This window comes from Alligator sinensis, unplaced genomic scaffold (assembly GCF_000455745.1).
Source record: "Alligator sinensis unplaced genomic scaffold, ASM45574v1 scaffold177_1, whole genome shotgun sequence".
Lineage (NCBI taxonomy): Eukaryota > Metazoa > Chordata > Crocodylia > Alligatoridae > Alligator > Alligator sinensis.
Window position 1 is genome coordinate 1360079 of NW_005842269.1, and position 12563 is coordinate 1372641.

Sequence of the window (12563 nt, forward strand, 5' to 3'; positions counted from 1 at the left end):
ACCAAAGTTGATGCCTCTTCACAAGTGTCATGTTGATATAAGTGAAATTAGAACCAAGCCCAATGTGTATAAGATCTGCACACTTGGCTATTTTTTAGTAGAGAAGCAGAAATTCTTACATTAGATCTTAGTTAGTGTTAGACTGATGTTGTAGCTGTGATGGTCCAGAAATTATGCGAGAGGCAAGGATTTCTTAAGGCGATATCTTTTATTGGACAAACTGCAGAGTTGGGATAGAGTTAGACAAGCTTTTGAATGTAAGACATTCTTCATCAAAAGCTTCAGTTGTGCATTTGTAACTCAGTGGTGCTCAATCTTCTGGCACTGTGAGCCAAATGAGTGGTGTGGGGCCAGTCTGTAGGCTGGATCAGGCCCTATGTGCAAAGACCAGGCCCTGCACCTCCCCTGCATGCTGGGATCAGCAGGGGCCCTGCACTACCCCTGTCCACTGGGATCAGGCTCTGCCAAGTCCCATGTCCTGTGACTGGGGCCCTGCACCATCCCCATGTGCCAGTATTGCCCTACACCACCCCTACCCAGCTGTGTGGGACCCTAAGCCTGGTGCACACCACGCCTGCCCATCAGGATCAGGCCCTGCACCCGCGCAATCCCTCCCCTGCTCCATGCTGGGATTGGGTCCTGCACACTACCCTCTGCTCCTGAGCCAGTGTGCAGGGTCACACTGTCTGGCCCACAGGGTTCCCCACGTGTCTAACTCATATCTGACTCTTTTGGAACTTTGCTAATTCATACTTCCCAAGGGAACAAAAATCAAAACAATTCAAAGATCATACATTATACATGTGCTTGCACCCCTCTGTGCAGGACTTCTCAACTCAGCACATTCAAGACCTACGGGATTCAAGCCCAGCCATTCTCTGAAAAGCTAATTCCACTGAAGCCTAGATACAGCAGGGCTGCTTCTGCTTTCGAGAGTCCCATGAATTAAGAAGATGTTTGATGTGCTTTTCATTACCCACAAGAGTTTGTTAAGGTACAAGATGCAGAGTTTAAGCTTTCATGTCTGGATGAAGCTATTAAGGATTCATTAGATGTTGAAAGGAGTTGCAAAGCTTCCATGACCGTAAGGGACAAGTCTATGCCATTCAGCACACTGTCTATCAGGCAAGCAGCATTGCAGCCTACCGCAGAGAAAGTGGCATTGAGGAATGACCTGGTATCAACACCCACAGTGGCAGTGAAGCTCTTCTTATAGAGCTCAGCTACCATGATGGCAGCAATAGTACTGCACTGGCCAGTATCAAACAAGCTAGCCATACATTCATAGCATACCATCATTTAGGCCTTAATAAGCCTTGATACGGTTGTGTCTGCCATATTCAAGGAAAAGGAAGAGACCTCTTTGGCTAGCCTGCTTACACCAGTCTATGATGAAATCCCAAGCCTCATGGTGGAGTAGCAACAGCATCTTGTTTCAGCACTAAATGACTTGTCATCTCTTTCATTCAACAAGACAGCATCCTTAGCATTGATATTGGCACCAGGTGACTCTGAGTCGTTACAAAAGCTCTTTGTGAGAATTGCTTCAATTCTAGAAACAGAGATATTTTTATCTTTGTTGAGAAATCTTACCAGGTATGAACTGCAAGCAACTCTGTGTCCAGCCAGAATCACTCTCCCTGTAAATGAGGGGCTGCTTGATCCATGTAAGGCACTGTGTCTGATAGCAGCTACAGTAACTTTGATGTCAGAACATGGAGAGGAGTAGGGCTTGATTCCATTATTTAAGTAGGAATACTTCTGTGCCCACTCCAACATGGAGCCCTCAGCTGTTTTGTCAGTACAGGAGAAGTCAAATGCTAAAAAAAGTATTCCTAAGTAAAAGGTCCTTATTCAAGAACAAACTGCACTCCTTTTCCTCCTTCCAACTTCAAATTGCCATGACATTGTTGGCCACGTGATTTCTTGGCTTGGAATAAACTGAGATCCTTGAATGCCTACAGTGAATGCCTCCAACATCACCACCAGATCTGTGGTCATGATGGTGGGTATGTGCATACAATATGGCTCTGAACATTGGAGGTACAGGCATTGATTGTGCCTCTGATATTTAAGGGCATTACATTAATTAACAAAAAAGCTAACAGGTAGCTATATTCCCCAACTGACATCTTGCACTTCCTGAACAGTTATATGGCAGTCCAGTATAACAAGTCATACTGATGAGGCAGATGGGGCCATCTTGTCACTCGAGCCAACCTAAGCATGATACTAAGAAGCAGCGGAGATGCAACAGAAGCTGCTAGTCACTTCCTCAGTGGCACACCATATTCCTGTGCCACCTTAGCAAATTTGACAGGACTGTCAGGGACCATATGGGATCCAGTCCAAGAAATTACACCCTCAGAAACTGTCCTTGTCCATTGCATTCCTCGTCCATGATCTGCAGTAGCATTGAACAGTTAGGTGTTAGAGATCATTGCCCATAGCTACTTCAGCTATTTCACTCTTTAAGCCCTACCCTTCTCTCTTCCGTGCCACCTTGTTATGAGGGTTTGGTTGGGACAGGTGACCAGGCCTGCAGCTAGGTCCTGGGGGGCAACTAGGGGGATAGAGTGGGGGTGTAGGTTACCGGAGCTGAGAGGGAAGATCCAAGAGACATAGTCCAAGACATAATCCAAGGTCAGGAGCCAGGGGTCAGAGATCCAGTGCTCAGTTCCAAGGTAAATCCAAGATCAGGGTCAAGGAAGCTAAGCCAAATCAGGATGCCAGGAAAACCAGAGAGAGCGGACCCAGTGCCAAGTTTCAAGAGAGATCCAAGATCAGGGTCAGAAAAAGCCAAGCCTGGGACAGAAGTCAGGAGAACCAGGAAGAGCTGTGAACACAAGGCTTGCTGGAACAGACAGAGGTTGTATCAAGGCATGCTTGCAGCCTGAGGCTGCAGGTGTGTTTAAAAGGGGTAAGTGGCACTTTCAGCAGCCAGTGTGGTTGCAGAAAAATGAGTCAGTCACATCAGTCAGAATTAGGAGTAGGTGTGGGAACTCACGTGCTTGGCCCAGCTAGGCCTGCTTGATCAGAGCCTCTGACACTTGTTGTAAGAACCTGTTAAATGTAAGTGGATTTGCTGTTTCACCCCTGAGGTTATAGTGGAGTTACCATCTGCAGAAGAGAAGATTTCTGCTTCTGGTATTTCCTTATTCCAGAAAAGAAGCAGAATCCTCAGTTTATCTTAGGCTTGGGGAGCCACTGTTTTATTTTCAGTAACTTTTCTTTCTTTTTTCCCCCCCTCAGATTTCGCAAGCAATGCCAAATTTTGTGATTTCCACAAAATCTGCAAAATCCACAAAATCTTCAGATGTGATTTCAGTAAGCCCCTCTCATAGCTCTTGCCCTTCTCCCTACCTTATCCATCTACCAATCTGGACTTACTCTCCCTGGATTACAGCCAAATATTGCAACTAGATCCTTAGTTGTTGAACATGATGATTTGGATTTTGACTGACTGAGCAGCACTGACAGATTCAAGAAGTCCTCATACAGAGCAGGAAGCATAGGTGGTGGAAGGCTGGGGCTAACAGGGCTTAGACCCCCCCAACCATGGCTCCGGTCACCCCACTGCCATGCCCCACCACCGCAGCACCGCACCCAGTGCCCCTGCTGCACGCTCCTCCACTGCGTACAGCAGCAGTGTGCACCAGCCCCACTACAGCTGTGCAGGAGAGAGGGTTGAGGGGTCAGGCAAGACGCTCCACACCATGCCCTGCACTGCCACCAACCCCACAAATACTATTTTCTCCCAACACATATGGCAGGAAGTCATTTACTAAGAAAATGTACTGCCCTAAATATAAATTGGGGCGAAGTGGGCACGCTAGAAGGGAGTGACAGGATACAACTGGACCTGGACAGGTTACAGGGGTGGGCAACTGTGAATAGGATGGGATTGAATACTGACAAGTGCAGGTTACTGCACTTGGGCAGTAAGAAGCAGCAGCATACCTATAGGCTGGGAAACTCCCTTCTCAAAGGCAGAAAGGGATCTTGGAGTCATTATCGATTCCAAAATGAACATGGGCCGCTAATGTGAGGACGCGGTCAGGAAGGCCAACCGCACCTTGTCATGCATCCACAGATGCATCACAAGCAGGGCCAAGGAGGTGATCCTCCCTCTCTATGCGACACTGGTCAGGCCGCAGTTGGAGTACTGCATCCAGTTCTGGGCGCCGCACTTCAGGAGGGATGTGGACAGCATCGAGAGGGTCCAGAGGAGGGCCACCCGCATGATCAGGGGACAGCAAGGCAGACCCTACAAGGAGAGGCTAAGGGACCTGAACCTGTTCAGCCTTCACAAGAGAAGGCTGAGAGGGGACCTGTTGGCTGTCTTTAAACTCACCAGGGTGGACCAGCGGGGAATGGGAGAAACCCTGAGCACCTCCCGGAGTAACAAGGAATAACGGCCATAAGTTGCTAGAGAGTAGGTTCAGACTGGACATTAGAGGGCACTATTTCACAGTCAGGGCAGCTAGGATCTGGAACCAACTTCCAAGGGAAGTGGTGCTTGCTCCTACCCTGGGGGTCTTTAAGAGGAGGCTTGATAATTACCTAGCTGGAGTCAAATGAGCCCAGTATTCACTCCTGCCCATGGCAGGGGGTCAGACTTGATGATCTGCTTAGGTCCCTTACGACCCTACCAACTATGAAACTATGAAATTAATTCCCTTATGAACAACCCAACATAATCTGAAACTGAGTCTCTGATATCACAGGCGTTCGACTATAAACCGTACCTGTAACTAGACTGCACATAGTTCTCTCAAAGTCTGCCTTAGACCATTATCAACATGTCCTGCTCTCATCTGACCACATGTACTTAAAATATTTGTGTGCCCTACGTAGGGAACTAGAATCTCAAAGACCTACAGTTACTGATAATACTATAGTTACTGTACGGGAAAGTACCTGGAGAGATTGCTCTTTATAGGAGACATTAAATCAGGAACTTGGAAGCTTTGGAGATTTTCCTCTACAGAATGTTGCTCTGCTGCTGAGTTAACGGACAACTATGTTATGTGATTGTAAGGGAGAGCTCGGTTTCATTCCCAGTGGGGAGTACGTACTGGAGGAATCAGGAAAATGGCTGATGAGTCTACAACCGCACAAATCCAATGACAAAAATCCTCTTGGAGGGGTGGAGGCAGGTGGAGAAGAAGGAGGCTGTATATATTCCAGCTCTCCACTAAAATAACATCCATTGAGGCTGTACAGCAGGGCTGGGCAAAATATGGCCTGTGGGTCAGATCTGATCCACAGAGCAATTTTGCCTTGCCCAGCCCACCGCAGGTCCTTTAGCCCTGCCAGGTGATGCTGGGCACCTCTGTCCTGTGCCAGCCTGCAGCTCACCCAGGGATTCCTGCACAGCGGTGGCAGCCCCCTGGCTTGGTGTGGAGTGGAGCAGAGCAGAACAGGGGTAGCAGCAGCGGTGGGAGCCCAACTAAGTGTGCTGCATCTGGGGTGGGCACAAGGGCCGGGGGCTGGTTTCCATGAAGACAGTGCAAAGCCAGGCAGGGAGCTGCATCCGAGGCTGGGGGCCAGTCTCCATAGAGACTGTGCATGGCCAGGTGGAGAGATGCATCTCAGGCTGGGGGTTGGTCTCCAAGAGTCTATGTGGCCCTCGGGCCCAAATAATTGCCCACCTCTGCTCTGCAGTGTTATAGTACTATCCCATCCCTCCTGGATTCTGCATAAATCCATCACACAAAGGACATTTGCTTGAGTTTTGTTCTGGGGGATTGTCATTCAGTTTAGAGATCCTGAAACAGTAAAGTGTTTAGTGCGGAGCATTAAGGAAGGTAAGAGCTGTTCACTGGTCATGCAATTTAAAAATAGTGCATAAAGCCCCTGCACTGAGGAGCACAAATAAGTACTGGAAGTTCAGTCTCCTAATATATATGTATTTAGAAGATCTAACCCATTTCCAACAAATGGGATCAACCTACCATTATATACAATAAGGTGAAAGGAAGAATAAAATGTTTAAAAAGTGAGGGACAGGAGAAAAGAGATGGTATAAGAAAAAATTATTTGGCTTCATCTTCCCCTTATAGTGACAGCTCAGGAGAAAATAAGCTGCACTGCAGTACAGTGGCAGACATGCTGTCTCTGTGGGCGCATCTATACATACAGTTGACACGGCTAAATAAACTCCGATGCAGTTCATGGCCAAGTTTATTGCTCAGGGCTCAGTGTGTACACATGCACCTGGGACCACAGAAAGTTGATCTGGGGCGGCATAGCCCCAGCTTGAAGTGGGTCCGGGGGTCAGACTACCAGCCCAGAGCTGCTCCACCCTGGCTCAGCATGCTGTGGAGGGGCTGGCTGGGGCACAAGGGTGTTATAGTGCAGGGCTAGCTGGCAGGTCACCATCTAGACATGCATTGCAGCACACTAAATAACTCCACCATCGGATAGTACTTGTGTCGAGCAGTACTATTCTACAGTGGAGTTAATTCGTTTACTCTGACCTAATAATGCTTCAGGTATAAACAGTGATGCTTTACTGCAGAGCTAATTAGTCTGTACACAATCACAATAAAATGCACATGTAGATGTCCCCTGTGTGTTCCTGGGAGACATTTGACCTCCTAGTGGCATGTTCTCTGTGATGCAGGGTACCTCTGCCTTATTGCCAGTACAACATTGTTTTTAAATGACATGATTGAAACCTTTATGAAAGTGTGTACAGGTTGCTGGCACATCACTGTCCACCTCTTTTCATTGTTCCCACTCTATCCCACAATAGGGCTATGTTTGCTGCCAACTCCCATCTTTGGGTTTATAGGCATATCCCACTGTCCAGCTGGACAGAATGGAGGCAGTTGCATGAAAGGCCATGGACACTGACTGGTGCAGGTGCAGATAGTCTCATAAACTGGAAAAGTTGCTCAAAAAGGTTAGGAGCTCAATTATGTTGCAAGAGCATCCACCACTGAGCTAGGTGAATCAATTCTGACAGTGACATTCTTTTGCCCCGGATGAAACACAAAGTAGAATATTAGCCAAACTGCTTGCAAATGAAACTCAGAGATGTTGAATTGTGGTCATGTTAATGTGATTTTGCTTCTTGCATTCCCATTTTCTTACAAAATGGTGATATCAGGTCACCAGAAGCAGCATAACAGCAACAGCAGGGACTAATTTATCTTGTTCCAAGGACACATCCAGTCCATAGTGGGAATATAACCAAAGTGTGGTATCAAATACAAGTTTACAATCATAGTCGCATTTACCATGGAAGTGATTGGGTTTTTTTTATAAAAACACAGGTAAAATCCCAGCAGAATAAAAAAACTATTAGCCACTCTGCAGTCTGCCCACTTGTTTTACCTAAGCATGATTACTGCTAAAATGATCATCTGTGCCATTTTTCTAAACCAATCTAATGGAGTAAATAGAATATTACATTGCATTTTTACATTACATTTTCATGATAGATTAGGTAGCTGCACTCAGTGTAGTGCTAATGGAGCCAGCAAAATTGAAAATCTTGCAGTGTCATTTTTTTAGAATCGTCTTTATGAAATAAAATGTCCCATCATCTTTTCAGTCTTCCCAAGTAGATGCATTTTCTCAGTCTCAGCTGCCAACACAAGAGAGCAATCGTCTGGGATCTAACAAAGTCTTCCGTCAGGTACAGGAATCTTCAGTTAATTTTAAAGAATATCCTAATGCTTGTTTTCCAGGAGATCCACCCAAGTGTAAGAAACCGGATCAGACAGAGGTCCCACGAGGGTGAGAGCAGGATACCTCCCTTTTTAAAAAAAAATTATTTCATACCTTCCTCCCTGCAGCTGTGTCACTTGTGCCTAGCAGCTGTGAGTATTATGTGCTCCCACGAGCTGTTCATCGGTATTTTGGAGCTATATCCTCTGTCCGTTGGGGGATAAACAGACTTCCCTCCTGCAGGATGTTCTCATGGGGTGCATCTACACATGCAAATAATGCGCACGAATGAACTCTAGAGTCCGTTGCACCGGAGTTTATTTGTGCACAGCACATGGAGCCCAGTCAGAGCAGCTTTGGGCTGGCAGGGGACCCAAGTCTACTCCACAGCAGCCTCTGGAGCAGCCTGCCAGCCCGGGGCTGTTCCAACCTGGCTCAGTGTGCTGCAGAGGGGCTGACTGGGGCACAAAGGTGCTCCAGTGCAAGGCTGGCTGGCAGGCAGCCCCTGTGCTGAAGCACTCACATGCCCCAGCTATCCCTGTCACTGTTTACACATGTGCTGCAGTGCATGAAAGAATGCCACTGTAATAGGGTCACATGTGTAGATGGTGACATTTTACTGTGGAGCTAATTAGTCAGCTCTGCAGTAAATGTCTCGTGTAGACATGCCCACGGAGATCTCCATGAGCCTCAACTCTAAGAATTTTCAGACCCTTCCATAGCATTTTCTACAAAAGAGAAAATATACTCATTTAACAGGAGTCAGGTTCAGCTGGTTTGGATTGTTTGTCTGGTTTTTAAAATACTACTGAAAAACTCAATTGTCATAAATTACTCCAGAATCAGACTTCCTTCTGTTAAGAGCTTAAAATTGCCACTGGGGCATGAAGATTTCAGTATGGAATGTGAGGTTCTGGTCTGGCAGCTAGGAGCATGCAGACCAAGTGTTCCAGGATTTGAGCCTATTTTTTGCATCAGTACCATTCAACAGAGGAAGTTTTTTACCTTGAAAGGTTTCTTTGCAGATATTAAAGAGGATATTGTCTTCTGGATGCTAGATAATATTGCCTCCCAGCTTTCACAAAGATTACCACTACCCACATAAATAACTGACTTGAAAACACTTATGATCTGGAAACTTTTCATATATAATGAAAGGGTCTAGTCTTCAAGTGTGCCTGTGGGCATGCAGGATGCCTGCTCTGACATGCTATAATTACAGTGCATTGGAACAGACTCAATTAATGCTAATTATCACAAATGGTGGCAGAGGAGCTTTAACTAGAGCTTGTCAAATGAGCTTTCCTTAAAGTACCCCCACCTCCATTTTGAACAGTGGGACACTGAATACATGAGAGTCTATGGGCACTTTAATAAGAGCGGCTCCTGAAAGCCGCTCTAATTGAGGTACCCCTCTCCCACAGCACTTGCCCCAATAGTCTATCTCTTCTGAAAATTTCAAATTATACGGTGCATTCACTTTTTAGTTGTGTATGGATAAAAAGCACCTACATTTTATTCATAATAAGAAAGATCTATTGTGTGTTGGCTCCAAAACTAATTAATTTCCCAATTTTTTCAACAAATAAAATATTGGGGCTGATAACATATAGGACATTTTCAATTTAGAAGATGCACGTTTTGAAAAATAACAGTTGAGGAATTGAAACCAGATCGTTTCATGGAAACTTTTTATATAAATCCATAATGAAATCTACTTGTGTAATACAGTACCTGTTTATCTATTAATATTTTTCTTCTTGAACATATTTTTAAAATATATTCTGACAAATTATTTTTAAAAATCCCATAAATAACTGAGCTCAGGCCGTCAATCTAAACTATTTATTTAAAAAAACAAACCAAAGAACCCATTTGTCATTTATTATGTTATTTGTTTTATTTTTACTTCAGAAATTCAATAGCAGTGTTAGTTCACTCCCTCATCTGGAAGGCCATGCCAGGCATGGTGTGATTGCAAGTGCTGCTAAAATTCATCCTCAAGACAGGAGCCTTCCTCAGATAGCACACAAGAATCTGCAGAATGCACATACATCGCTGCATGTAAGTTAAAGAACATCATCTAGTTTCATATTCCCCTGGGGTTTTTTTAACCTCTTTGTTTCTAATGGACCTGTGGATGTTTAAGGAATCTAATTAGTGAGTTTCTATCACTGGTGTCTAAATATCAGTGGTTTCTAAACTGTAGTGTGCAGACCACTGAGGCCATGGTAGGTGGTGTGTAGATGACGCCACATCTAATTAAGAGTTTCCAATTAAGAGTTTAGTGATGAAGGAGAATCGTGATCCACATGTGTTGGAGATGTAATAGTACTGTGGTGCAAATTTGGAGTGTTGACCCAAAACTCTGAGAACAACCAATCTGTCTGTATGTATGTGTGTGTATGCACACTTCTGTAGATAGAGATAAATCACTGTATATATTTCCTTCAGTTTGTAACTTTCGCTGGCATAGCTCTATCTTAAGGAAAGTGTCAGTGAAGGCCAAACTCCTCAGGTTTGGCACCTTGATCTCGAAATGCCCTCAAAAGTTGTAATGTTTCCCTGAAGTAACACAAACTTTTGGACGTTCTCTCTACTGCTGGCCTTTAGAAACCCAGCAACATCCTCCTTTTCTCATTCTTCTTTCTCTTTCCCCTATCACAAGTTCCTTTATTCCTCTTTTTTGTGATGCAGATTAAATCTGTAATCTAAAGTTGGTGATTCCCTTTCCCAAAAGCATAACAAGAAATTTCTGTACCCTGAGCAGCTGGGAGGCAAGGGGGTGGGAGTGAGCAGAGAGAAGCAGAAGCAGCATGAAGTGAGCAATTGGCAGCATGGATGCAATTTGCAGCTCCCCAGCCCAGCACAACCCTCCACTGGCTGGACACTGAGGTCGCACACAGCCAGGGAGGAGCAGGGTGGTGACTGAAAGCAGCAGCAGTGGCACAAGCAAAGCTCTCCAGCTCTGTGGGCCAGATCTAGTAGCTCAGTGGGCTGGATTTGGCCCACAGCCTGTATGTTGCTGACTCCTTTCCTAAGAAGCTGCAAAGAAGATAGCCTCTCTCCTTCTGCAATGCTTAGAAATTTAGAAGAAGCATAAAAATTGCAATATGGAAAACAAGCTGAAGGGCTTGCTATTTTTACTTGATTTTTAAATCTGTTTGTTATATCTTAGCAATATAGATGCCGATGGTGAATCATTCAGTCACAGAAGTCAGAGGTGGAAAATACCGTTTAGATTTTGAATTTGTAGACCTTTCTTATAAAAAAAGTTAAAAGGTGAAAAAGAGAAAGTGTTCCTCACCCCCGGCCAGGCAAGAAATGCTTGCCAGTAACAAAACTGGCAACCATTTCACCAGAGATTAAAACACCCTCCCCAGTGTCCTTCATGAGGTTACATATTTAGGACTGGCTGTCCATCTTCCAATCTGCACAGTGCCCCCTTGATGGACCAGCAAAACTGGTCCACATTTTGTTGCGAGGTAAAGTATCGAAACTCAAAGGAGACATGCGCCTAGTAGGGCTGTGCGAAGCTTTGGTCCCTGATTCGATTCGGTGGAGATTCTGCCTGATTCGGTGGCCGAATCTCCAAATCCGAATTGAATCAGGAGACCCTTTTAAGCTCTCCAAATCAAATCAGAGCCCTCTGAACTGATTTGGAGAGATTCAGAAAGATTTGGAGATTCAGACATAGACACAGCTTTAAATGTTTTTTCTACATACCTCAAGGTAGCAGGCAGCTCCTGAATGCTGAGATGCTGGGGTGGGTGGAGTGTCCCACGGGAGCATGGGGGGGTCCCCAGCATGCTTGGCGGTGGACCCAAAAGTGGACCAGAAGTACTTCCAGTCCACTTCCGGGTCCACTGCAGAGTGCACGAGGGACCCCCGGCTTAGTGACTGGTGCCTCCCGGGTCTGGAGGGGCACCCAGGGCCCCCCTGTGGATGATCTGAAAGTACTTCTGGTCCACTTCTGGGTCCGCCACCGAGCATGCAGGCCCCCCTCCTTCCCCCCCCCACGCTCCTGTGCTCCATCTGCCCCACCATCACAGTGTTCATGAGCTGTCCCTGCTACCTCAAGATATGTAGAAAAAAAATTAAAATTGTGTGTATGGCCGAATTGCTGATTCTCTGAATCAGCATCAAATCTTCAGATTTGGATTTGGCCGAATAGAATTGGAGACAGTGATCTGAATCAACTAATCGAATCACTGTCCCCAATTCAGGCCAAATCCGAATCGAATACATTCTGTTTCGCATAGCCCTAATGCCCAGACCAGGAACTGGAAAAATTGAAGGGCATTATCAGAGCTGGCCCCTGCAAGCCAGTTTCTGCAATTCTTCAGTGTTGCCATCTTGACCTGGCTCAGCAGAAAATTGGTCTGAGAGATCACACGCCTTTCAGCCACTTGGGACAGGGTAGGGAAAACATACATAGTCTTGGAGAAGTCCAAGTCCAGCATGCCACAGTGGGTACTAAAGGTGGCAAAGAGCAGACACAGTCAGGGCAGTCTAGGAAGATACAGAAGAGCATCTCCTCCTCCTCCTCCTCACAGAAAGGACAGGTTGCTAACACTCAGGGGTCTAAACAGCAGACAAAGGTGCTGGTGGCCAGGGCCCTTTTAAAACATCTTGCCCTTTGCCTCCCACCCCTGCCCGTACCCATTAGCAGAAAGACCAAAGGCTGTATCCTCAAGTGATGTAAATGTTTATGGCATAAATGCAGTCAGAAATTTCCACTGCTATTGCCCATACCGTACCTGTTGTGTGGATAAAGGGAAAACTGTAATCTTCAAATCAGCTTGTCCTTTTCCAGTGCAAAATGAACATTGCAATCTCTCAAAAAGTCCAGAGCTTTCAGAGCTTTCTTGTGAGTAAGATAC

General features: G+C 45.7%; 1 protein-coding gene across 1 annotated transcript in view; it reads left to right on the forward strand.

Annotated features, from left to right (window-relative positions):
* Positions 1-12563, forward strand: part of DYRK4 (dual specificity tyrosine phosphorylation regulated kinase 4) — a 43415-nt gene that overhangs the window by 10622 nt on the left and 20230 nt on the right. Inside the window, exons 2-3 of the mRNA XM_006027819.2 lie at positions 7565-7648; positions 9595-9744. Of these exons, the coding sequence (XP_006027881.2) occupies positions 7565-7648; positions 9595-9744 (234 nt within the window). The remainder of the gene's footprint in view (positions 1-7564; positions 7649-9594; positions 9745-12563) is intronic.